General features: G+C 43.8%; 1 protein-coding gene across 1 annotated transcript in view; it reads right to left on the bottom strand.

The window, feature by feature from the left end:
- Positions 1-27,745, bottom strand: part of ADGRG7 (adhesion G protein-coupled receptor G7) — a 60,812-nt gene that overhangs the window by 25,550 nt on the left and 7,517 nt on the right. The window contains exons 2-8 of the mRNA XM_034790133.1: positions 23,315-23,416; positions 8,224-8,343; positions 7,167-7,276; positions 4,620-4,754; positions 3,640-3,746; positions 2,729-2,847; positions 2,519-2,629 (exon numbers count right to left, since the gene is read on the bottom strand). Coding sequence (XP_034646024.1) covers positions 2,519-2,629; positions 2,729-2,847; positions 3,640-3,746; positions 4,620-4,754; positions 7,167-7,276; positions 8,224-8,343; positions 23,315-23,416 — 804 coding nt within the window. The remainder of the gene's footprint in view (positions 1-2,518; positions 2,630-2,728; positions 2,848-3,639; positions 3,747-4,619; positions 4,755-7,166; positions 7,277-8,223; positions 8,344-23,314; positions 23,417-27,745) is intronic.

The raw sequence follows: 27,745 nt of genomic DNA, 5'->3' as shown, positions 1-27,745 counted from the left end.
AGTCTGCATGTGAAGGAGAACACAGTAGCTCAATCATTCTGCAACTGAAATTACATTAAGAACGGTTAAAAGAATGTTATTATTTAGGTTACAAAGTCAAGCATTTGAAAATTAGGAAATGCCAGATTTACGTTTGATAAGCCAACTTTAATATTGTCCTTTTGTGCATCCCTCATGTTCACTGAATGAGGCAGGCGTCCTGTGGAAAAAAATGGTTTGTAATTATGAAATTAATCATGAACTAATCAAATTGTAATCATGAAATTAAAGTCTGTACCATAATAAATATGCACAGAATTAAGAATTAAGATTACACAGGAAATTGTCTATCTGGCATTTCCTAACTTTTGAGTGCTTGACTTTGAAACAAAACACCACACTTTTATGTGCAACTGTGACAATCATGCATCATTTGAAACTTGACTGTCCTGTACTACAGCACAGACTTCTACACCACTGGAGCTACCAGGCTAAAACAGCCTTCTACTGTGCTATTACCTATGTAATCCCCATGGGAGGGAATGGGCTGCCTCTCTCATACCACCCTTACAGCTGCTCCAGCACCGCCCAGGTGTTCCCACGTACTGTGCGTGTGCTAATGCTGATGCTTTGGTAGCAGCAGAGGCCTAGCACTTTAGAATGTTCATGGCACCATTATTTTGGCAAGTTGTAATAATTTCCCTGAGGAACATAAGGGAAGTATCAGTTTTCAAACATGTGTAACTCAGCAAAACCTGAACAGATTTTCACAGGAATAAGAAAAGACATTTCTCTCTAGCTCCCGGCATTTCTCATTGCCATATTTCAGAAGCCTGCTGCAAATTTGAGGTGTTAGAACTTGTTTTAAAAAAGGTCTTAAGGAATTTTATAAAGGAAAAATGTTAGGCAACCTAAATATAGGGGTCACTCCCAGTTTAATGAAACATAAAGTAGCCACTGTCCCTGCAACAGACAAGCAGACTACTCATTATTTAAAGATGCAGTACACCAAAAACAAAATGGCCTCTTTGCTTTCCATTTATAAACTAAGTTTAACAAGTTTTCTTATAATTTAATAAAGAATCAGACTAGTGACAAACTAAAGGTAGAGACTCCCTCATGTCAAAAATTAATTACTTATCTGTATCTACCAATCACCTACTGCATATTTGCAAAACTTCTCAAATATTTCTTGAACCATTTGCGATGTTTTAAAGGTTATGAATTTTTTTGGGGGGTGGGGAGGAGGTATATAAATACCCTGAAAACTTTTTTGGGGGGGATGAAGACTGTTGTATTAATCATACTGCATTAAACATCAATTGCACAATTTGGCCTAATATGCCAAATATATTATATATAAAGAGTTGTTCAGAAAATAGTATTTTTTCTGCTTAGCCAATTGTGTGTTCCTCCTTTTCTGGTGCCCAAGTTGAGATCCTGGGGTCTTATTTGCAGAAGTGCTGAGGAGTCACAGCTGCAAATTAAAGTCAATGGGCACTGTGCTTTGAACATCTGAAGTGCTGCATTATACCATTTACTCTGAAAAATCGGGCCCTGTGCATCAAAAATTGGGCACAAAAGATTAGTGGAAATTTTGACTGTAATCTCTCTGTGCCTCAATTCCCCATCTGTAAAATGGGGATAAGAATAGCCCTTTACTTCACAGGCATATTGTGAAAATAAATTAGTATTTCTCAGGCACGCAGATACCATAGTGACTGGTATCATAAAAAAGCCCATGAGGAAATTACTAGTCAGAGAAAGGTTTGCATAATAGTGTGTAGTAAATAAGGCATCAGGTCACACTGAATAATGAGGAAAAAACAAAATATTCAATAGCTGCTCATTCAGTGAGCACGATCCATCCCACGTACTGAATGAGGCATGAGTCCTGTGAAAAAAATAGCATGATATACTATAATCATAGACTGTATCATAATGCATACACACAAGGCCAAATTAAGGTTGCATAGTTGATCTTTGAGTGCTCAACTTTGCATATTAATGTTAATTTAACATAGTGTTTGGGTGTAATTTTATATTTATTGTCTGTTTGTTTGCACCACTATCCTATACTACAGGAATGATTCAGAGCTGCTCCGTTGTGTGTAGGTTGCTAGCAGCTGGCATACAAAGAGGAAATATACCTCTATCCTTTGATAGCCAAAAGGGATTTTCTTTTTAAGCTTACATGGTAGTAGTCTATAGTTTTGGAGCAGAAATTTTTAGTCCAACCTCTAATGGAGATGTGTGATTTAGAGATTCACTTTGGAGTCTGTAGCTCTGTAACCACACATTCATTACAGTTATAACATAAAAACAACTCAGGCCATGTTACAGGTAAGTCAGCAGTGACTCACAGATAAGGTTACACAGTTTAGCTTTGTCATGTACACTTCTTGTTCTATGATATGTGCCCTAATATATGTACATAAAAACGACATCTTTTCATAGATTTTAGTCAAAGGCGTGTGAGAATACTTTTGTGCAGAATTTGCCCAGCACTAGTTTTTGGGGAAGAGAAGAGTGTACTTACTGTTGTTCCTTGTAACGTTGATCAATATTTGAACTTCTGTATCGTTGTCAGTTTTCAAGTCAGAGACATTTTCATCTACCTTAATCTTTTCAGACTGTAAACTTCCTGATACTGTGTAGGCAAAAGTCACCAAAGAATTTGTACAAATTGTTAGAATTTGTAAAAATTTGCTCATTGTCCTTATAATTCCCACAAAGCAAATAAGCTTACCTGTCTGTGCAGAGAAAAAAGCTGTTGTTGTAGTTGGCTTCAATGAAATGTGATTAACTGCAATATTGGGCTGAACAGCAGAGCCATTCAAAGAGAAATTTTCCAGTGTCTGTGTGAGGCTGCATTGAAGTAAGGAACGGTGTAAATGTCTTTACCACTGTAAAGAATATCAGAATATAGAGCCAATGTCTAACCCTCCCTCAGTGATTTCAAATTTGTTCCATAGAGTGTAGGACAGGGAAGAATTTGGCCAAAAATCTCTTATTCTAATGGGCCAAATCCCATTACTGTTGAAGTCAATGGGAGATTTGCCTTTGACTTCAGTGGAACTAGGATTTGGCCTTTTATGCATCAAGGGGGAAAATCTAGAATATTGCTACAATTTAATAGTTGGTTAAATAAGTGGGAGATTTTTTTCTAATTGTGTCAATGTGTCCAGGAACCTGCTCCTTTAAGCATGCTAGTAATTCACCTTTTCCATTCTCTGGATATCCTACTAGTAATAATAATACTTTAAATTCTATGATTCCTTTCATACAAGAACCTCTAAGTGTTTATTAATATTCATTAAGCTTCACATCTACCCAGGAGGTAGAGTAAGAACTCCTATTCCCATTGTCCAGACAGGGAAAGCAAGGTGCTGGTTAACTTACGGGTCAAAGGTGACACAGCAAATCAGTGTCAAAGCTGGAAACTGAATGCAGGTAACTTGACTTTTCATCCCCAACTCTAGACCTCACTGTCTCCAGATTAGGAAAACTGGGCCAACTTCATTCATCCCTGGGGTAACTCTTCTGAATCAGTGGAGTTACCCTGGAGATTAATTTGTCCCACTGTGTTCCATTTTTAATCTTAAATGGACAGACATGTTTAGTTTTACCAAATTTAATAGAAACAGAAATTGTAATTACCTTGCTGTAATATTAGTAAGGTTATTATCTGCAAAGTTGAATTCACTCTCTCTGGCATCCAAAAGTTGGCTAATTGTAGCCACTGCAGCCACTGTAGCAGTAGCTTCCTGACAAACAAAATAGAGGGAAACATTCAGTAGGAATGGTGTATGAACTCACTTCTTTTAATACGCTGTATTGTGATAGAATATTTTGTTAACACTTGCCTTAATCAAAAGGAAATAGAATAAGTAACCCTCTTCTCCCCAGCCCTGTCTGCCTCGCATTCCATACCTTCTCTTTTATTTCCATTTAGCTGATCCCCTCCTAAATAAATTCCCCCACAACAAACAAACAAACTCATAATGTGGAACTAACATAACTTTTAGTGACATTTTGCTTATGTGTTATATCCCTTCCCCCACTTTGTGCCTTGTGTCTATCCTGTCTATTTAGATTGTAATCTCTTCAGGACAGGGACCATTTACTACTCTGTTTGTGCAGCACCAAGCACATTGGGGCCCGACTCTTGGTTGGCCCTTAGGAACTACCGTAGTAAACCTGTTAAATAAAAATTTAAAATAAAAATGAGCTATTACTGGAAAAAAGTCTTTGAACCAATCGATGCATAGGCACCTCACATTATTTGAATGTAGATAGGCAAAAAAAGAGGTTAATGTAGTACGTCAGGTTCAGTTGATTCCAATATTTGAATTTCAAATGCACAAAATTTGAAGTGATTGATAGAGGTGAATCCATCATGTTATCCCAGAAACTGAGATAGGGACACTCTACTAAGATGCTTGAGATCTGAACTCAGATCCAATGTTTAATAGTTCAACGTATTGCAACTAGATTAGACACTTGGTTTTGTTGTTGTTTTTTGTTAAGTGAAACCAAAAAGACTGATCTGCTGTGGGGCTCGGAAAAGTGTCCCAAACTCACACTATATCCTATTAAGCCATAAAACAAAATTCTTTTTTAGTTTTGGTGAATCTCACCTGAGAATAATTTTTCAGAATCTGTCCCGCAATATCAGCAGCAGCAGAGATGTTCTCAGTGGTCAGTTTCTCCGGCTCAGAAGTAAGGATCTGGGTATTACTGGCAATGGACGAAATGTTATCTGGACCGCCTAACTGTTAGAAAAATGGTACATCACACAAAGAAAATATGAAGGAAAACAGTGGCCAACTTTATACCCATTCTCTAATGAAATAAAAGAATAGCAGGTTCACAGCCAAATTATTTGCTGCTATAAACTGACACAGCTCCTATTAACTCAATAGAACTGTGCCAGCTTACATCAACACGCAGAGAATTTGGCCCGCTATACACAGTCACTTCTCTCACTCATAGAAATACAATAAGATCTTGTCTAGATGACTAAGGGTATGTTTACACTGCAATAAAACACCCAAGGCTGGCCTGGGTCAGCTGACTTGGGCTTCTGGGGGGTGAGGGGGCTTGGGCTGTGGAGCTGTAAAATTACAGAGTAGAGGTTCGGGCTTGGGCTGGAGCCCAGATTCTGAGAACTTGTGGGTCTTTTATCATTGAAGACCTACCCTGAACTTCTGAATCCATGGACTTCTGTAGCCCCTTCCACTCACAATGTGTGCTACATAAACAGAATTAGATTTTAAATGACTTTAGGAAGCCATCAGAAGAACAAAGGAAATGCCATACTAGAGTAGCCTAGTCCTTCTAAGTAGTTCTAGTATGACTGATAAATCTTTAAATGATAACGCTTGAATGAAGCTCTGAGATATAGAGGTGGGTTTGCAGCCTGCAGAGCAGTGAAGTTGTACACTAATAACTACAGGAGATACATTATGTGCGTATTACATACAAACACTATGTTTAAAGAACATTATTAAGGTTGCAAAATTAAGCACTCAAATAGAAAATGTCAGAATTAACATTGCCCGTGCAACCTTAATTTGCCCCCACCCCTGTGTACGTATGCATTGTGATACAGTCTTTAATTACATGATCACATACTATTTTTGCCACAGGACCCCTGCCTCATTCAAGGCACCTTCTCTGGGGGTGAGTCAGGTTTATGTAGTAAAGGAGGCTGTTGTCTGCAGGACCCCTGCTTCATTTGTTGCAGAAGTTGGAAAGGGTGTAGTGAAGGAAGCAGGACAGTGACGGAAGAGAGGATGATCTCATGGTTATAACATCTGAATGATGACCTGGATAACTAGATTCATGTGCCCGTATGCCTTATTTACTGCACACTATTTAAACCCTGGCCTGGATATAGTATTAATTTCTCATGGCACCTATCGCTATTATATCTGAGTGCCTCAAAATCTTTAGTTTATTTTCAAATTATCCCCATGTTACAGATGGGGTACTGAAACACAAAGATTAAGGTCAGAAATATCCACCAATTTGGGGTTCCTAACTTGAGACTCCTATGACCTGATTTTTTCAGAGTCCTTAGCATTGAGAGCACAGGAGAAACAGTCTGGGTTATGGGTCTTTACAAAAGTGGTAATTCCTGATCATTGCAGATATAGCTTTCCATCAATTTTCCATCATCATTTGTAACTGAAAAATGTTTAGTTTACTTTAAAATTCACTAGGTGGCAGTCTAACTTCAAAAGTTAAAAAAATATTGTGGGCAACAATTTAGAGCCTATGTTATTACTATTAGTAGTAGTAGTAAATATTTATATTATGGTAGCTTCCCGAGGCCCCAGTCTGACACTGTACAGAAAAAGAGAGACAAACCCTGCCCTGACAGGCTCACAATCTAAAGATGCAAACAGAACAAGGATAGAGTTGGTGACAGTACATGGGAGCAAATAAATATGATGAAGAATTGGCACATCTTTGCTAGTTACATGGATTGTAGCTTTTTTGTTTTGTTTTAAACTGGGGTTTAAAGTAGGTACAGCTTCACTCTAAGAAGGCATAAAAGTTTGCAGGCTCATGAGTTTTAAAATAACGAGCAAAAAAAACCCCTATACTTTGGAATGCCCATTTCAGAGAGAACCTAGGGGACAATGTGTAAGCTTGCTTCTCCTCTCTTTTCTCCCAATTTATTTTCGGGTGGCGTTTTCAAGTATTCAGCATTGAACTCTGCTCCCACTCAAATCAAATGGGAAGTCACAGGCCAGAAGTGAGTGCTTTTGAAAATCCCACCTTCATTTATTTTCTGTATGTGCAGCTATATTGTAATATGGAATCATAACCAATGGCCTGAAACAGGTTGAAAGCTTCATTATACTTTATAACAGTTTTATCGATGAAGACAAATCTGTTATTTATCCTATTTTCTAATGAACCTATCTTTATAAATCTGTGACATACCATTTTACAGTTATAAAACGTTTAGTTCTTAAAAAGTGGGCAACTACTCACTGGGCTAGGGAAGAGCAAAGCAACCAGAATGTACTGGTGATTTTAGCCCACTGTTTCTTGTTTCAATCAACTCTGCATTTGGAATCCATATCCCAAACTCAGATCATGAAGGTCATTATAGCCCCCCTTCACTGTAGTTGTAGCAACCCTTTAAATGGCATATTAAAAGATAGGATTACCTGATTCTGTAGGATTTTCAGGTTCGTATTGCAATTCACAAACTTCACATCATCTAGAGTAGGTTTTCCTCCTATTTTGGAGCACTTCCGGCTTGCTATTGGAGTACCAGCTTTAATTTAAAAAAAAGTCCTTTCACAGTCATATGTCAGCATTCTTTGCAGGTCCCTTACAATTTTTAAAATTGTTTTCTTCTCAGAGCCTGATCCAGTAATTCTCACTCATATAAATAACTCTTATTCAGTCAAGTAGTGCTATTGATGTCATTGGGTTATTCATGTAAGTAAGGGAAGGATTAGTCACATAAGTAAGGGTTGTAGAATCATACCCCTTAAGCAGGTAATTCCGTCCGCCCCCCCCCTTCCCAACTCCCGACAATAGGTTTGAAAATTTGTCACAGGTTACCAGCAGAAATACAGGAGGCAGTAACAATATAAATGTTACTGAACAAAAAGATGCCCTACAGATCATCAGACATTGTAAGTACTGTAAACTCATTGTGTTATATAATATTCAACTGACCCTATTAAAAACCTCTTTCCTACTCCTGTTTTTTACTTACAAAATACCCACAATCCAATCAAACTAAATGGATGATATTTTAATAACTTTTCCTGAAACCTTTTTCTATGTCATATGGTACAATTAAATGAATTCTCTGCACGGTAGTAGCTGACTTAATTACCACCTGATAACTGTTCAGTGGCTTATGTGATATGAGTTAGTGATCTCAGTCCAGTTCCAAGTGGCCAGGTATCCCACTCATAAAACTCACCATTCAGACTAGCATTTTTGCTGGCCATCTTGGAGACCAAGGACATGAAGAGTAAATTATATTTATTTACATTGACATATGGAGACTAAATTACCCCTTCACCTTCATAGGGATCAGCATCAAAACATAGTGGCAGCGCAGTGTGGGGAGGGCTGTATCTGTTCAGGGTTTAAATAGAGGACTTCCATCTCCTGGTCTGATAAGCTGACATCTTTCACCAGCCTTAAATTCACTTTTTGGGGAGGGGAAGAGGGGTAAGGAGGGGAGAGAAAAGAAACACCTACCGTTTACAGTGGACTTGTTACATTTTTCTTCAGAATAGCCATATCTGTCTACTATAATTCTTGTAAAAGTAAACTTTACTGAAGAGTTGACTTGGTAAATACTATTTTCACAGAAATTAACTGTGTAGGGAACAAAATACATTCAGGTTAAATACTATCATCATGTAGAGCAATTTTCAAGAACACAAAATATAAAGCTAGGCAGGAGGTGATTGTAACTTTAGACTTCTGACTTAAAGCAGTGGTTTTCAACCTGTGATCCATGGACTCCTGGGGGTCCACAAACTGTCTAAGATTTTCAAAAAGATCCGCACCGCCATTCAAAATTTATAGGGGTCCATAAATGACAAAAGGTTGAAAACCATGTTCTTAAAGGGACAATTACAGAGACAAAGTGGGTGAGGTAATGTCTTTTTGTGACACTGAACCAGAAAGGGTTAAGCAACTAGCAGGCTAAATGATCCAAATTCAACCTTTAAAGACTTATTAGAGAAGTATATAAAGTAGTAATTAGGAACATTCCTTATAAATAGCTAACAAAGCCATGCTAGATAAACTAGAGCTTTGAAATGCAAACCTGTATTGTAGAGAATAAGAGGTAAATACTAACTGTATGTGTTTCCCTCTCTCTTGTTAGATGTTAACCATGTAACCAGATTATCTTGTGGATGCTAACTCCCTTTCATGTTTTAATTGTATTAGATTATGTTTATGGATGGTTCAGTTACCCTTAAGATCAAAGATGTAAGATATTGCAGGAAATAATATTACTTACATTGTCTTCAGTTTAAATTGTCTGTGCCATAATGGAATGCCTTGATAGTTTGAATAGATAATTGCCTTATGTTAATTAATACTACTAGTTTACCTGTGTATACATAAGAAATAGGGATTCTTACTTCAAAGCAACTGATGTGTGTTACCTATTCTTCATTCAAGGAACGCCTGCTGTGTTACTATACTGTCAAGAAGCTATCGCAGCCTGCCTGTGATCTATAAAAGAACTCTAGGGTCCCAATCCTGTATCTGAGCTCTTCTTAAATTTGATTGGGGAAACCTGAGTTGGAAGACGGAAATCTCCAGCTCCAGTCTGGATTATCCTGCTAATTCTAATGGAAGAATTTGAACAAACTCTATATATAGACTGCCTATTTGGACTATAACCTGAAAAAATGATTCTGGAAAGAACTTTTTGCAACTCAGCAGCTCACCATCCCTACTATGAAACTGACCTAAGAATTCTATTCATATCTGTATGTATAATCTTTTAACCACAATACTCTTTCTTCTTTTTTTATAAATCTTAGTTTAGTTAATAAGAATTGGCTGTAAGCATGTATTTGTGTAAGATCTGAAATATTCATTGATCAGTTGGGTAATGTGTCCGATCCCTTGGGATTGGTAGAACTTTATGTATGATGAACAAGATTTTCAATAATCCGCATCATAGTTGACTTGGCTTTCTGGGTGGGAGCCCAGGGCTGGGTTGCTTTAAGAGGCCTGTGTATTTGGCTTCTGGGTAACCAGTAAGGTATTTTAGAAGCTTTTTTGTTGCTGACTTGGTGAATTTAATTACTAGAATAACGACCAGTTTTGGGGATCAGCTGCCCCATTCTTTGCAGTTTGCCCTGATTGAGCAACCTCAGTCTGGCCTCTCCAAGCGACAATGGTCACACTTATATTGGACCAACTTCTGTTGGTGAGAAACAAGCTTTAAAGCCACACACGGCGCTTCTTCTGGACTCATTGCATACAACAATTAAAGGGACATTGTGAAGTTACAAATTATGGGCCAGATCCTCAGCTGTTGTGTCTCCACAGAAGACAATATAAGAGATTAGACCCTTACTTTTCACTATCTGTGCTGCCTGTATTTGGGGCGGGGGGTTGGACAATGAAAATAGACGAGCTAGTTTCACTTGCCAGGTTCTAGTGCAGTGGCAAAATGTGGGAATATCTATATCAAATACTTAAGGACCATGTTTATTTGCTAACTATTAGAATAGAGTTACAGAGGGAGCTGGTATCAACCAATATATTTAGGTTGCCTACCCCTGTCATTCTAAAAGATTCCTGCAACCTTTTCTTTGAGAAACCTTCACACCTTCAGAGTAGCAGCCGTGTTAGTCTGTATCCGCAAAAAGAACAGGAGTACTTGTGGCACCTTAGGGTATGTCTACACTACGGGATTAATCCGAATTTATATAATTCGGATTTGAAAAACAGGTTGTATAAAGTCGAAATGTATGCGGCCACACTAAGCACATTAATTCGGTGGTGTGCGTCCAAGTACCGGGGCTAGCGTCGATTTCTGCACCGTTGCACTGTGGGTAGCTATCCCATAGCTATCCCATAGTTCCCGCAGTCTCCCGCGCCCATTGGGATTGTGGGTTAAGATCCCAGTGCCTGATGGGACAAAAAACATCGTCGCAGGTGGTTCGCCTCACCTCCTCCCTCCCTGCATGAAAGCAACGGACGGCAGACAACCATTTTCGCGCCTTTTTTCCTGGGTGGGTGAACACTGCAGACTCCATACCACGGCAAGCATGGAGCCCGCTGAGCTCAAGACAGCAGTCATGAACATTGTAAACACCTCGCGCGTTCTCATGGAGTTTATGCTCAGCCAGGACCAGAAAAACGAGGCGAGGAGGCAGCGGCGATGGACATGGACACGGACACGGATACAGAATTCTGTGAAACCACGGGCCCCGGTGCTTTGGAGATCATGTTGTTAATGGGGCAGATTCTATCCATGGAACGCCGATTCTGGGCAAGGGAAACAAGCACAGACTGGTGGGACCGCATAGTGTTGCAGGTCTGGGACGATTCCCAGTGGCTGCGGAACTTTCGCATGCGTAAGGGCACTTTCATGGAACTTTGTGACTTGCTGTCTCCTGCCCTAAAACGCCAGAATACCAAGATGAGAGCAGCCCTCACAGTTGAGAAGCGCATGGCGATAGCCCTGTGGAAGCTTGCAATGCCAGACAGCTACCGGTCAGTCGGGAATCAAATTGGAGTGGGCGAATCTAATGTGGGGGCTGCTGTGATGCAAGTAGCCAAAGCAATCACTCAGGTGCTGCTACGAAAGTTAGTGACTCTGGGAAATGTGCAGGCTATAGTGGATGGTTTTGCTGCAATGGGATTCCCTAACTGTGGTGGGGCGATAGACGGAACCCATATCCCTATCTTGGCACCGGAGCACCAAGCCACCGAGTACATAAACCGCAAGGGGTACTTTTCAATGGTGCTGCAAGCACTTGTGGATCACAAGGGACGTTTCACTAACATCAACGCGGGCTGGGCGGGAAGGGTTCATGACGCTCGCGTTTTCAGGAACACTACTCTGTTTAAAGGGCTGCAGCAAGGGACTTACTTTCCGGACCAGAAAATAACTGTTGGGGATGTTGAAATGCCAATAGTTATTCTTGGGGACCCCACCTACCCCTTAATGCCATGGCTCATGAAGCCGTACACAGGCAGCCTGGACAGGAGTCAGGAGCTGTTTAACTACAGGCTAAGCAAGTGCAGAATGGTGGTAGAATGTGCATTTGGCCGTTTAAAAGGTCGCTGGCGATCATTATTGACTCGCTCTGACCTCAGCCAAAGAAATCTCCCCATTGTTATTTCTGCTTGCTGTGTGCTCCACAATCTCTGTGAAAGTAAGGGGGAGACCTTTATGGCGGGGTGGGAGGCTGAGGCAAATCGCCTGGCTGCTGATTACGCGCAGCCAGACACCAGGGCGATTAGAAGAGCACACCAGGAAGCGCTGTGCATCAGAGAAGCTTTAAAAACCAGTTTCATGACTGGCCAGGCTACAGTGTGAAATATCTGTTTGTTTCTCCTTCATGAAAACCCGCCCCCTTTATTGACTCATTTTCTGTAAGGAACCCACCCTCCCCCTTCCCCCAGCTTTCTTTCAAACCAAATAAAGTCACTATCATTTAAAAATCATTTATTCTTTATTAATAGATTAGAAAAAGAGGGAGGGAACCCGGGTGGTATTTGGGAGGAGGATTGCTGGGAAGGAAAAAGCCACAAAGAAAAGGTTAAAAAAATGACAGCCTTTTGCTTGGGCTGTCTACTGGGGTGGAATGGGAAGGTGTACGGAGCCTCCCCCCCCCCGTGTTCTTACACGTCTGGGTGAGGAGGATACGGAACATGGGGAGGGGGGAGGGTGGAACAGGGGCTGAAGCGGCAGTCTGTTTTCCAGCAGCCGTTCCTGAAGCTCCACCAGACGCCGGAGCATGTCTGTTTGCTCACGCAGCAGCCCCAGCGTTGCATCCTGCCTCCTCTGGTCTTCCTGCCGCCACCTCTCATCTCGAGCGTCCCTCCTCTCCTCACGTTGGTCCCTCCTGTCCTCACGTTGGTCCCTCATGTCCTCACGTTGGTCCCTCCTGTCCTCACGTTCACTGGCTTCTTTCCTATACTTTGAAACTGTTTCCTTCCACTCATTCAGATGAGCTCTGTCACTGCGGCTGGATTCCATAATTTCAGAAAACATCTCGTCTCGCGTTCTCTTCTTACGACGCCTTATCTGTGATAACCTTCGGGATGGAGGAGGGATGCTTGAGGAATTTGCAGCTTTTGTAGGGAGGGGAAAAAAGAGAGAATTGTTTAAAAAGCTACATTTTGCAGAACAATGCTTATACTCTTTCATGGTGACCAACTCTATTCACATTACATAGCACATGTGATTTCTGTGCAAGGTCGCATTTTGCCTCTTAATGCTGAGTGCCTCTGGCTTTGCTGCTAGAGATCACAGGTCTGGGCAACAGAATTCGGCTTGCATGCGGCCATGGTAAGCCATTGTTTTACAGCTTCTGCGCCCTCCTTTCCCACATACCAAGCATAGCCTGTAGAGTGCTGCGGTTTTTCTGTTAACATTCAGCAGCAGCAGCAGAAAACAAACTAACCACCCCCCCTCTCGCCATGAATTCTCTGGGATGATCGCTGTACCCCTCCCCCCCACCGCGTGGCTGGTATCAGGGAAGATCCCTGCAGGCACCAAACTAACCCCCCCCCCGCCGCCGCCCCCCTCCCGCCATGAATTCTCTGGGATGATCACGGTACCCCTCCCCCCACCGCGTGGCTGGTAACAGGGAAGTTCCCTGCTAGCCAAACGCGAAAAACTCAGGGCCAATTTCCCATCTGCGCTTGGCTAACTGCAGGGAAGGATTTATTTTCCGCCACAGGCAAACAGCCCAGTAGGAACGGCCACCTCTGTCCCCTTAATTAAGTTCCCGTATTTCAACCAGGTTACCAGGAGTGATATCACTCTCCTGAGGATTACACAACAAGATGAAGAACGGATGTTGCTTGAATGCCAGCAAACACCGGGACCATACGCTGCCAGGCTTTGTCAGGCAATGATACCAGATTACTTGCTGCAAGCATGGCGTGGTCAAGTGTCCTACCATGGAGGAGGGAATAAGGATGCACTGCCCAGAAACCTTCTGGCAAGGCTTTCGGAGTACCTCCAGGAGAGCTTCATGGAGATGTCCCTGGAGGATTTCCGCTCCATCCCCAGACACGTTAACAGACTTTTCCAGTAGCTGAACTGACCGCGAATGCATCCCAAGTCCTCAGGGCAAAGTAATCATTAAAAACCGTTTGCTTTTAAAACAAGTTTTATATTTTAAAAGGTAAACTCACCTGAGGTCCCTTCCATGGGGTCAGAGTCTTGGGTACTGGCTTGGGAGGCTTGGGAGGGTACTTCAGTCAGGGTGAGAAAAAGATCCTGGCTGTTGGGGAGAACGGAGTGCTGTGTGCTCTCTGCAAGCTCATCCTCCTCCTCCTCCTCCTCCTCTCCCCCATCGGCAGAATCCTCAGGCGGCGCTGATGAGACTATCCCCGACCCAGAATCCACGATCACAGGTGGGGTAGTGGTGGCAGCCCCCCCTAGAATTGCATGCAGCTCGGCGTAGAAGCGGCATGTCCGCGGCTCTGACCCGGAGCGACCGTTTGCCTCCTTTGTTTTTTGATACGCTTGTCTGAGCTCCTTGACTTTCACGCGGCACTGCTCAGAGTCCCTATTGTGGCCTCTCTCCATCATGCCCTTGGAGATTTTTTCAAAAGTTTTTGCATTTCGTCTTTTAGAACGAAGTTCTGCAAGCACTGAATCCTCTCCCCATACAGCGATCAGATCCAGTACCTCCCTCACGGTCCATGCTGGTGCTCTTTTTCGATTATCAGCCTGCATGGTTACCTGTGCTGATGAGCTATCTGTGGTTACCTGTGCTCTCCACACTGGGCAAACAGGAAATGAAATTCAAATGTTCGCAGGGCTTTTCCTGTCTACCTGGCCAGTGCATCCAAGTTTAGATTGCTGTCCAGAGCGGTCACAATGATGCACTGTGGGATAGCTCCCGGAGGCCAATACCATCGAATTGCGGCCACACTATCCCTAATTCGAAATGTTAAAATCGATTTTGGCGCTACTTCTCTCGTCGGGCTGGAGTACAGAAATTGATTTAAAGGGCCCTTTACATCGAAATAAATAGCGTCGTTGTGAGGACGGTTACAGGGTAAATTCGAATTAAAGCTGATAAATCCGAATTAAAGTCGTAGTGTAGACCAGACCTTAGAGACTAACAAATTTATTAGAGCATAAGCTTTCGTGGACTACAGCCCACTTCTTCGGATACACGAAAGCTTATGCTCTAATAAATTTGTTAGTCTCTAAGGTGCCACAAGTACTCCTGTTTTTTCTTCACACCTTCATCACTTGCAGCAGAGTTTTGATATTCAGCAGGGGGAATCCTTTCCGGGTAGCAAAGTGCCTACTCTTTGTCTCATGAAATTCTGTTCAGCTTTTGCTCAACTGTTACAAATCACCATTTCCCTCCTCTCTCATGAAAAAAGTTGACAGTCTACCAAAATAACTAAACACAAACATTCTAAGGCGAACTGATGCCACCAGCAAAGCAGCAGCAACATTACACTGTATCGAGACACCTGGGAGCTGCCAGAGCAGAGAGGGAGGAGGAAGGAAATCGGGGAAGAAAGTCTGGCTGCTTTCCACCACCACCCCTACTTCCAGCACTTGGTTCCAGCAATCCATTCCCACCACCTCTATCTAGGGACATCATATGGGGCCAAAGCTCCGATAAGTCCTAGGGCTCAGGAAGTGGGAAGGAAGAGAAAGAAAGCAGGACCAGGCTCCCCACATCCACCTCCTAGACCTGTAGCCTATAAAATGTGTTAGGTTAAGAAATAAGTCAAAATTAGGCTTTTGCCTAAGTTAGGCTAAGTATAGAGGAGCATGGGAAATTGAGTTTGTTAGTGTGAGCAAAGGTTAGAGATGAGTTGGAGACTTTAAGATGAGAAAATTGAAATTAGCAAGGACATGACCCAAGGTTTGGTTTTGGTTATAACTGGTTTCAGCTGGGTTTTAGTGAGTGTTTTTGAAAATCTGAAATATTTTATTAAAATTCTATCTATATTGGCAGCATGGGAAGGACATTGGTGCAGATGTTAATGTAAATAATGTGTAACGTCAAGAGATGGCAGAAATGTGAATATGGTAATGGGTAGGTTTAATGTTAATTAATAGGAAAAGGAGTAGCCTTACAAAATTGTGGGAGAACTCTAATTAACACCGAAAGGGTACTGTTAAATTACAGGATTTTAAAACTATACTTCATTCAGTTGTCAGTGGACTGATCACCCATTGTTACGCCATTCCATCTATGAATGTAAGTATAATTTTAGTATGTGTGTAAATGGTAATTGTTTGCCTATTTGCTTAACTAATCATTGTTCTCCTAAATAAGGTTTGGTTCTATCATTCAAAATGTCATCCAAGGCCCTCTACTAAACTAAATTGTCTCTGACCAACCTAGAGGCTCCAACTTGAAAACTAAGTTTGGTCTATTGCGTTCTTAGCTTTAATGATTTAATGTTAATTGGGAACATTTAAAATTCAAGGTTACAACTCAGAACATGGCTCCAGAGGCCCATTTCCTCACCCCTCTTCTAGGGCATCACATGGTGCAGGAGCTCTTGGGGGGGGGCTGGGCTCTCCTCCAAACACCCACCAGACTCATCAGTGCTCTCTCCCTTTATGGTAATGGCCTTCTCCTGCTACCTGCTAACATAGCTGGTCCCATAGCTTCATTAAGTGGTAGCAGTCAGTGTTGCAGTGCTGAAGTTTCAGGTTAGGGTGCATGCTGAGGACAGTGGGATTGTTTTAGCTGCACATTGTGACACTGTATGAAATAATGTGAGAGACTTCATGATATTATTGATACCAATATTATAAAATTGCAATGAATCTTTCCAGATACGCTGTGGAAGGTATTCGTGAAAATGTTGTGATTTGCCGAGTATGATAATCTTGTCTCGTCTTTGTATTGTGAATTACAAATGTGTGTGATATATCTGTATTTCAAACTGGTGCTGTTTGTGGGTGATACCCCCAGACAGATTGGCATCAGCACTATCCAGTATGCTTGATGGCCTATCAAAGGCAATCAGCTATACAATGAACCCATTGAGAGAAGGCAGCGGTTACACCTATGAGTCAGCAGGACATGTAGAGTAGGGTAGGGTAGGGTCATATCTGTGAACAGGGGACTGCAAGTATCCATGTGCTGTGAGTTTTTGTTTGGGACAAAGGAAGTACAAGGCACATGGCAAAGGATATAAAAGGCATCTGCATCTTCTCCATTCTGTCTTCAGTCCTGCTTCTCACCTCTGGAGTAACTTCTCTACAAACTGAAGCCCTGAACAAAGGACTCAATGACCTATCCAAGCTTTGGATGTATTGCAGAGGGACTCTACAAACCAGCAAACTCACCAATACTGCTAAGAACCCAATATATAGACTCTGGAGTTTTGTGTATGTATCTGACTGCTTTTACCATTTAACAACTCTTTTCATGTTGTTTTCTTTTCTAATAAACCTTTAGTTTTATATTCTAAAGGATTGGCTGGCAGCGTGGTATTTGGGGTAAGATCCAAACTAATATTGACCTGGTAATGTGGCTGGCTCTTTGGGGTTCAGAAGAACATTTTGTATAGTGAGCAGAGTTGTTTAATAACTCCTCACTGTACTGGACCTGTGTGCTGATTGGGAGCCAGAGAATGGGAGTGCAATAAAGGGGGCTGTGTGATTTCTTTTCTTTTTTTTCTGCTTCCTGATAACCAGTGGGCAGAGAGGAGGGGATCAGGAGCACAGTTTGTGACTGGTTTGTGAGTCTAACTTCAGTGTTAACCACCAGTTTTGGAAGAATTAGCTCTCCTTTATGCAGCCTGCCCTGACCTTGGCATTTTCACTGTTGGCTATCTTAGGCACCTATGGGTCACATTGGCATAGTTTTGGTAGGATCCACAAAACCAGAACATTTGGGTTTTGGATCAGGACCCCACACTATTCAAAATTTTAAATTTGATACGGAAAGCATTAAAGGTTGAAGTTAGTCACAATGAGTGATCCACAATCAAAACTACACGCCATGAGAGACAGACAGTGTCTTCGGCATGAGAGAGAAATGGCCGAGAATACAAGAGAAGCAAGCCTTGGTCCAGCTGGAAAAAGAAGTTGAAAAGAGAGACAGAGAATCTCACAGGAGGTGAATGGAAATGCTGCAAGCTGAGACAGCACTTGCAAGACTTAAGCTCCAAATCAAAATAGTGAAAGAACACCAGAAACTGTGTCACCCTGGAAGTCCAGCTCCTCTCTACAGCAAAGATTAGGATAGAATCTGTCCAGTTTATAACAATGCTGGTATGTTGTTTGATAATGACATGATAAATATGTTTAATCAGGTTGATGTCATAACCCGGTCCCAGAGAGAGTATGAATGTGAATCTTCCGCTTTATCTGTAACTAACAGGGAGATTTGTGAGGCAGGGGTGTATGACTCTAAGGGTACGTCTATACTTACCTCCGGGTTCGGCGGTAAGCAATCGATCTTCTGGGATCGATTTATCACGTCTTGTCTAGATGCAATAAATCGATCCCGGAAGTGCTCGCCGTCGACACCGGTACTCCTGCTCCACGAGAGGAGTACGCGGAGTCAACGGGGGAGCTTGCCTGCCGCGTGTGGATGGGTGGTAAGTACCTTGTAGTTCGAACTAAGATACTTCGACTTCAGCTACGTTATTCACGTAGCTGAAGTTGCGTATCTTAGTTCGAACTGGGGGATTAGTGTGGACCAGCCCTAAAGCAGTTGTCTGTGGTTAACCAGGTATGCTATGACAAGGAAGAGCATATCTCTAGTCTTGAGATTGTGAAAAATAGCTAAAAGAAGAACAGGAGTACTTGTGGCACCTTAGAGACTAACAAATTTATTAGAGCATAAGCTTTCATGGACTACAGCCCACTTCTTTGGATGCATATATGCATATATGTGGCTAAGGTGCCACAAGTACTCCTGTTCTTCTTTTTGCGGATACAGACTAACACGGCTGCTACTCTGAAACCTGAAAAATAGCTGTTTGTCTAGTCAGAAAAGCAGTTTATATGTTGAAGAAATTTCTGAATGTCTGTCATAATATCTCAGAAGTGAATCTGGAATTGGATGAAGCACAGAAAGACCTCATTGCTCAGGAAAATATTTCTCTAGAGCAGATTAAAGTTGATGTTCAGGTTAAAGCCCTAATTGAGGAAGGAAAGGGCAGATTTTTGCGGGTGATGGATTGTTGACAAGTGAAGCTTATAACAGTAAGTTTGAACAATGTAGAAGCAATTTGCTTAAAGTGGCTCAGTATGATGAGCCACTGTCTGTGAAAAGCTGCAGTTTTTCTGTTGAGGGAAATGTCCCAGTTGCTAAGTGTCAAAAAATATCTCAGATAACCTTTCTTTTAAAGACTTCAGTATGGGGGGCTGAAGAGAAGGTTTAAAGGGAGAGATTGACATAGAAAATGTAGATGAGCCTAGGCAGACTTGTGAGCTGATAGTTTTGTATAGTCAACGGTGTGGGAAAACAATGTTAGCGGGACATAAGTATCCCTATGCCTTACGTGCTACTAGTGCGGAGAGTTGTGACCAGGAAGGAAGTGCTCCTAAACCTGTGTCTGTTAGGGGCAATGACTTGCCTATGGAGAGTTTCTCCAATTGTTTGTCTGGTGCAAATAGTGCGCCTGCTGAAGGAGGGTGTATCTCCAGTCCTTTGTTTTTGGAGCAGACAGAAAGAGTCTCTCAGTTTATGCTGGTTGAGCATTTGTCAGTTGTCCCAGAGTTTGTTCTGGACTTAGCTGAAACCCAGGGAGGAGTGTTCCTAAACTTGTTTCTGTTAGGGAAAATGACATTATCACTAAGTTGCATCTGATTAATGTCATAACTAGGTTCCAGGGACCGGGCGATTCTGGTACTTCTATCTTGCCTGTTGCTAGTGCGTTGCTGGGTAAAGATATGACAGCTCTGTTTAATCAGGTTGATGTGACCAGAGCACAAGGGAAGCAGGAAGGTGACTTAACTGTGTTACCCACTACCGTTGTAGAAACTTGGAACAAGGAGGGAATGATGGTCCCTAAGCTTCTGTGTGGTAACCTGCATGTTGCCAGTGAGAAAAGCTGCAGGGGGAAGGCAAGTACCACGTGTATGGATCCACTGATCTTGCTTTAGAAAGATCCAGCATGGCTAGCTTAGAGAAGGTTCCAGATGGAGTGAAAATTGTTAGGGAGTTTGAACAGCCCTATAACCAAGTGACTGTGCTTGGCCAGCATATTGGGGAGAATATGTTGCTGGAACGTGAATGTCTCCTTGATGATTTTTTAAGTGAACAGTTTGGGTCTCAGGTTCAGAGGGGAAACTGGGTAGCTGAATCTGCAGAGCAGAACAGTCTTATGATTGAACCCTGAAGGATGCAGGAGGGGCAGACAAACACTCACCCCTACATGCTTTGGATATATAATATATGGAGATATACCTATCTCGTTGAACTGGAAGGGACCCTGAAAGGTCATCAAGTCCAGCCCCCTGCCTTCACTAGCAGGACCAAGTACTGATTTTGCCCCAGATCCCTAAGTGGCCCCCTCAAAGATTGAACTCACAACCCTGGGTTTAGCAGGCCAGTGCTCAAACCACTGAGCTATCCCTCCCCCACCTCCCCTTATAGTCTTATAGTCTCTTAGTGCACTCGAGTACATCTGATTCCATGTGGAAGCAGAGATTGGTAATGGAAGGACAACAGCACCCTGCTTCTAGGGCTAGAGAAAATGGATGGTATCTCTTTAAGAAAGAGTCCAGCCTTGGAATAGATAACAGATGAGAATTTGAAAGCTAGTGTCTGGGTAGATGCAAATTACCTTGCTGTCAGAGATGGGAGTAGGGGGATGGAGGGGAGATTTGCCTATAGGTGTTTGCATAGAGGATACACCTGGCCAGAGTTTGTAGGGATAAATTAGCCATTTTCAAGAACTCCTAGCAAGATATGAAGGTACAATCCACTGTTGATCTAACCAAATATTACTATGGGTTGTAAAGGGATTCAGTAACATTGCTACATCCACAATAAACCTTACTAAGAAAAAGCCTGTTATACTAAAACATGATTTTGATAAACCATTTGTTATACACTGATAATTCTGATGTTGAACTGAAAGCTGTAATAATACATAATCAAGAATGAGAATTACTGTGATGCATTAAGCAGTGTCTAGGACACTGCACCCCTTTCTGCATCAATTTTGCATGGGGGAAGTGTGATGCTGTATGAAATAATGTGAGACTTTATGATATATTGATATTAATATTATAAGATTGCAATGAATCTCACCAGATATGCTGTGGAAGGTATCAGTGAAAATGTTGTGATTTGCCGAGTATGATAATCTTGTCTTGTCTTTGTATTGTGAATTACAAATGTGTGTGATATATCTGTATTTCAAACTGGTGCTGTTTGTGGGTGAAACCCCCAGACAGATTGGCATCAGCACTATCCAGTATGCTTGATGGCCTATCAAAGGCAATCAGCTATACAATGAACCCATTGAGAGAAGGCAGCGGTTACACCTATGAGTCAGCAGGACATGTAGGGTAGAGTCATGTCTGTGAACAGGGGCAGGGTCGGCTCTAACTTTTTTGCCGCCCCAAGCACGGCAGGCAGGCTGCCTTTGGCAGCATGTCTGTGGGAGGTCCCTGGTCCCGCGGATTCGGTGACATGCCTGCGGGAGGTCCGCCGTCCCGTGGCTTCGGCGTACCCGCCACCAATTTGCCGCCGAAGCCGCGGGACTGGCAGACCTCCTGCAGGCAAGCCGCCAAAGGCAGCCTGACTGCTGTTCTCACAGGGACTGGCAGGGCGCCCCCCGTGGCTTGCTGCCCCAGGCATGCGCTTGGAGCGCTGGTGCCTGGAGCCACCACTGACAGGGGACTGCAAGTACCCAGGTGCTGTGAGTTTTTGTTTGGGACAAAGGAAGTACAAGGCACATGGCAAAGGATATAAAAGGCATCTGCATCTTCTCCATTCTGTCTTCAATCATGCTTCTCACCTCTGGAGTAACTTCTCTACAAACTGAAGCCCTGAACAAAGGACTCAATGACCTATCCAAGCTTTGGGTGTGTTGCAGAGGGACTCTACAAGCCTGCAAACTCACCAATACTCACTGGTGAGCTGGAGCCAGTTCGCGGGAACTGGTTGTTAAATTGTCCAACCGGTTCCAAAAGGGCTTCTAAATTTAACAACCGGTAAGTTGAAGTGATCCAGGAGCGTAGTTAGGGGGGGAGCAGGGGGAGCGGCTGCTCCCCTTGTGCACATTATCCAAAAGTGGCGCCTTAGGCGCCAACCCTGTGGGTGTTCCAGCTCCCTGCCCCACGCCCCATCCCCAGCTCACCTCCGCCTCCTCCTCCTCCCCTGAACGCTCCGCCCCACTTCTCCTCCTCCCCGCTTCCCGCGAATCAGCTGTTCGCACGGGAAGCCTGGGAGGGCGGAGAAGCGGTGCGGCGGCTTCGTGCTCAGGCCCAGGGAGGCGGAGGCGGAGCGGAGGTGAGCTGGGGCAGGGGGGCTGGCCGTGCCGCAGCTGGTAACCTGGGGGGCGCGCAGGGGAACCGCTCCCCACCCTAGCTCGCCTCCGCCTCCCTGGGACTGAGCGCAAAGCCGCAGCTTGCTTCTCAGCTCTCCCAGGCTTCCCGCGTGAACAGTTGATTCGCAGGAAGCCGGGGGGCTGCGAGCTCGGCCTGACCTGGTGCTCCAGGTGCTGCGCGATGGTGGCGTGGCATGGCTGTAGCGCCGCCAGCCACCTCCAGGCAGCGCGGTAAGGGGGCAGAGAGCGGTGGGGGGTTGGATAGAGGGCAGAGAGTACGGGGTGGTGGTCGGGGGTGGATAGGGGTTGGGACGGTCAGAGGGCGGGGAACAATGAGGTTGAATGGGGGCAAGGGTCTCGGGGGAGCAGTCAGGAAGGAGGGGGGGTTGGATGGGGCGGTGGCAGGCAGTCAGGGGCAGGGGTTCCAGGGACGGTCAGGGGACAGGGAGAAGGGCCATCAGGAATGAGAGGAATGGTTGGATGGGGCAGCGGGGGGCAGTCAGGGGACAGTGAAGGGGGGTGGATGGGGCAGGGATCCCCAGGGGGGAGTCAAGGAAGGCGGGAGGGGGGAGGGGGAGGGAGTCACGGGGGGGGTCGGGGGGGGCCCACGACCCCCTTGTGGGGTGAGGAGGGAACCGGTTGTTCAGATTTTGGCAGCTCATCACTGCCAATACTGCTAAGAACCTGATATATGGACTCTGAAGTCTTATTTATGTATATGACCGCTTTTACCATTTAACACGTCGCTTCTTGTTCGTTTTTCTCTTCATGTTCTTTTATTGTTTTCTAATAAACCTTTAGTTTTAGATTCTAAAGGATTGCCTGGCAGCATGATAGTTGGGGTAAGATCCAAATTAATATTGACCTGGGGTAATGTGGCTGGCTCTTTGGGGTTCGGAAGAAAATTTTGTATAGTGAACAGAGGTGGTGGGGGGGGTTGTTTTTTTTAATAACTCCTCTCTGTACTGGACCTATGTGCTGATTGGGAGCCAGAGAACTGGAGTGCAATAAAGGGGGCTGTGTGATGACATGAATAACATTATTGCCCAAGAATCTGATCCTGTAACAGGCAGAGCACCCCCAGCTTCTCTGACTGATTCATAAAAATAACATTGTTCATACTCACCTATCTCACAATGTCGTCCTAGCCATTCCTCTGTGCAAAAGCAGCGTCCATTTTTATACTCTCCCTTGTTTCCACAGAGCAGAGAGGATGGGGATGAGGTTTCTGTTTAAAAAAAAGAAAAAAGTTGACAAATGGAAGAGCCATCACAATGCTTTCATTATATTCTATGAGTCACATTCCAGCAGATACGACACAGATGTCCCATTTCCATCCCCAACCTGCCAAAATATTGCCATCAGCAGCAGGAGTATGGTGCAGAAGTGTCCCATCTCTGCTTTTGGGCTCCCTTAAAAACTTAGGCAAAGGTTGTTCTGTAGAGCCTCCACAACAGGAGGAGCTGAGGGTCTATGGCTTAGGCATTTAGGATACACTTACACTGCACCTGGGAGATGTGATTCCCAGCACGGCTAGACAGATGTGTGCTAGCTCCACCTGAGCTGGCATGTTAAAAGTAGCAGCGTGGCTGTTGCAATAACACTGGCGGAGGTTCGAGCTAGCCACCCACACTCAGACCCAGGGAGTCAGGTGGGCTTACACTCAGGTGTGCAGCTCGAGCCACCACCTATGCTGCAACCTCCACACTTATTTTTAGCACGCTAGCTTGAGCTGAGCTAGTGCAAGTCAGTCTACAGGGCTGGAAATCACCCCTCCCAACTGCAGTGTATGCATACTCGCTTAGGCCCCAATCCTTCAAGGAGCTCCGCATGGGTGAACTCCTGCACCTATGTAGAACCTGGATGATTTCAATGAGATTCCACATGGAGCTCCATGCAAGATGAGAGCCATTGATTCTATGGTGGTAAAGGGCCCTAGAAATACTACAGACAAGGGGACAATCGCACAGACCAGAATCACTAAGAAGAGTTCTAGGTTGAGCTGGGGGTGCAGAGTGTAATTTATAAAACACACATATGCCTGCAAACCCAGCATCATCGAGGCTGTGGCCAACCCAAATAGAACTACTAGGCTTTCTTCTGGCAACTAGCAGAAGTTGCTAGATCGCAGGCCCTGGTTCTCATGGGAGACTTTAATCACCCTGATATCTGCTGGGAGAGCAATACAGCGGTGCACAGACAATCAAGGAAGTTTTTGGAAAGTGTAGGGGACAATTTCCTGGTGCAAGTGCTGGAGGAACCAACTAGGGACAGAGCTTTTCTTGACCTGCTGCTCACAAACAGGGAAGAATTAGTAGGGGAAGCAAAAGTGGATGGGAACCTGGGAGGCAGTGACCATGAGATGGTCGAGTTCAGGATCCTGACACAAGGAAGAAAGGAGAGAAGCAGAATACAGACCCTGGACTTCAGAAAAGCAGACTTTGACTCCCTCAGAGAACAGATGGGCAGGATCCCCTGGGAGAATAACATGAAGGGCAAAGGGGTCCAGGAGAGCTGGCTGTATTTTAAAGAATCCTTATTGCGGTTGCAGGAACAAACCATCCCGATGTGTAGAAAGAATAGTAAATATGGCAGGCGACCAGCTTGGCTAAACAGTGAAATCCTTGCTGATCTTAAACGCAAAAAAGAAGCATACAAGAGGTGGAAGATTGGACAATTGACCAGGGAGGAGTATAAAAATATTGCTCAGGCATGCAGGAGTGAAATCAGGAAGGCCAAATCACACTTGGAGTTGCAGCTAGCAAGAGATGTTAAGAGTAACAAGAAGGGTTTCTTCAGGTATGTTAGCAACAAGAAGAAAGTCAAGGAAAGTGTGGGCCCCTTACTGAATGAGGGAGGCAACCTAGTGACCGAGGATGTGGAAAAAGCTAATGTACTTAATGCTTTTTTTGCCTCTGTCTTCACGAACAAGGTCAGCTCCCAGACTGCTGCACTGGGCAGCACAATATGGGGAGAAGGTGACCAGCCCTCTGTGGAGAAAGAAGTGGTTCGGGACTATTTAGAAAAACTGGACATGCACAAGTCCATGGGGCCGGATGCACTGCATCCGAGGGTGCTAAAGGAGTTGGCGGATGAGATTGCAGAGCCATTAGCCATTATTTTTGAAAACTCATGGCAATCGGGGGAGGTCCCAGATGACTGGAAAAAGGCTAATGTAGTGCCCATCTTTAAAAAAGGGAAGAAGGAGGATCCAGGGAACTACAGGCCAGTCAGCCTCACCTCAGTCCTTGGAAAAATCATGGAGCAGGTCCTCAAGGAATCAATTATGAAACACTTAGAGGAGAGTAAAGTGATCAGGAACAGTCAGCATGGATTCACCAAGGGGAAGTCGTGCCTGACTAACCTAATTGCCTTCTATGATGAGATAACTGGCTCCGTGGATGAGGGGAAAGCAGTGGATGTGTTATTCCTTGACTTTAGCAAAGCTTTTGATACAGTCTCCCACAGTATTCTTGTCACCAAGTTAAAGAAGTATGGGCTGGATGAATGGACTGTAAGGTGGATAGAAAGCTGGCTAGATCGTCGGGCTCAATGGGTAGTGATCAATGGCTCCATGTCTAGTTGGCAACCGGTTTCAAGCGGAGTGCCCCAAGGGTCGGTCCTGAGGCCGGTTTTGTTTAATATCTTTATTAATGATCTGGAGGATGGTGTGTACTGCACTCTCAGCAAGTTTGCAGATGACACTAAACTAGGAGGCATGGTAGATACACTAGAGGGTAGGGATCGGATACAGAGGGACCTAGACAAATTAGAGGATTGGGCCAAAAAAAACCTGATGAGGTTCAACAAGGACAAGTGCAGAGTCCTGCACTTAGGACGGAAGAATCCCATGCACTGCTACAGACTAGGGACCGAATGGCTAGGTAGCAGTTCTGCAGAAAAGGACCTAGGGGTCACAGTGGACGAGAAGCTGGATATGAGTCAACAGTGTGCTCTTGTTGCCAAGAAGGCTAATGGCATTTTGGGCTGTATAAGTAGGGGTATTGCCAGCAGATCGAGGAACGTGATCGTTCCCCTTTATTCGACATTGGTGAGGCCTCATCTGGAATACTGTGTCCAGTTTTGGGCTCCACACTACAAGAAGGATTGTGGAAAAATTGGAAAGAGTCCAGCGGAGGGCAACAAAAATGATTACGGGTCTGGAGCACATGACTTATGAGGAGAGGCTGAGGGAACTGGGATTGTTTAGTCTCCAGAAGAGAAGAATGAGGGGGGATTTGATAGCAGCCTTCAACTACTTGAAGGGGGGTTCCAAAGAGGATGGAGCTCGGCTGTTCTCAGTGGTGGCAGATGACAGAACAAGGAGCAATGGTCTCAAGTTGCAGTGGGGGAAGTCCAGGTTGGATATTAGAAACACTATTTCACTAGGAGGGTGGTGAAGCACTGGAATGCGTTACCTAGGGAGGTGGTGGAGTCTCCTTCCTTGGAGGTTTTTAAGGCCCAGCTTGACAAAGCCCTGGCTGGGATGATTTAGTTGGGAATTGGTCCTGCTTTGAGCAGGGGGTTGAACTAGATGACCTCTTGAGGTCTCTTCCAACCCTGATATTCTATGATTCTATGATACACAGTCGTGCTGATTTTGCATTGTGGGTGTGCCTGTTTTGGGAGACACCTGTCCCAGTTCCAGCACTTGTCCTTATTCCCAGCATTTAAACCAGATATCTTAACCAGAACAGGTTATTTTATTAGAAGAAAGTGGCCACATGTTAATCCTTTATATGTTGTATCGCCACTATGTTGTTGTGTCTACACTACTGTATCCTTCCAGGATTAGCACTATTATACGTACAAAAATCTAATGTGAAACTGTATATGAAACCTCTGGGATCTGCAACGAGGACCCAAGACTCATATAAGCTGCACTCTGGAAAAGCATGTACATCTAAGAATATGAAAAAACTCTTCCACATATTGGTTACAATGTCATTATACACTGTAAGCTCAAAATAAAAATTTGTTCCATTTAATAAAGCACAATGGAATTTAGTGAAAAATTCCTCAAAGCCACAGGAATTCCACTTGCAAAACTATTGCAGGAAGGACTAGCAAATGTCCCAGTGTATTGATAAGTACAAATATCTAGCTCTGGGCTGCAGGGACTTAGGCGTTCTATTCCTGGCCCTGCCACTGGCCCGCTGAGTGATGCTGGAAAATTAATTTACCGCCCCATGCCTCAGTTTCCCCCTCTGTAAAATGGGGATAACGACTGACCTCCTTTGTAAAGCACTTTAAGATCTGTAGATAAAAAATGTTATGGAAGAATTAGGTATTATTATGACATTTAAACAATACAGGGTCAAACTCTGCTTTAAATCTGGAGTAATTCCAATTAAGGCAATGGAAATACTCCTGATTTACACCAGTATAACTGAAAGCAGAATTTGGCTGAAAGATTTTTATAAGTCAGTTTGTATAGAATATTTGCTCAGTTCCCATCTCTTCTAATGGTTAAACCCACTGAGCCAAAATCTGCTCTCCATTGCACCACTCTAAAGACCTGATCCCTCTCCCATTCAAATCAATTGAAAGACTTTAG

Source organism: Trachemys scripta, chromosome 1 (genome assembly GCF_013100865.1).
Source record: "Trachemys scripta elegans isolate TJP31775 chromosome 1, CAS_Tse_1.0, whole genome shotgun sequence".
Lineage (NCBI taxonomy): Eukaryota > Metazoa > Chordata > Testudines > Emydidae > Trachemys > Trachemys scripta.
The sequence above is the reverse complement of the archived record's forward strand: the minus strand, read 5'-3'. Positions and strand labels throughout refer to the sequence as shown.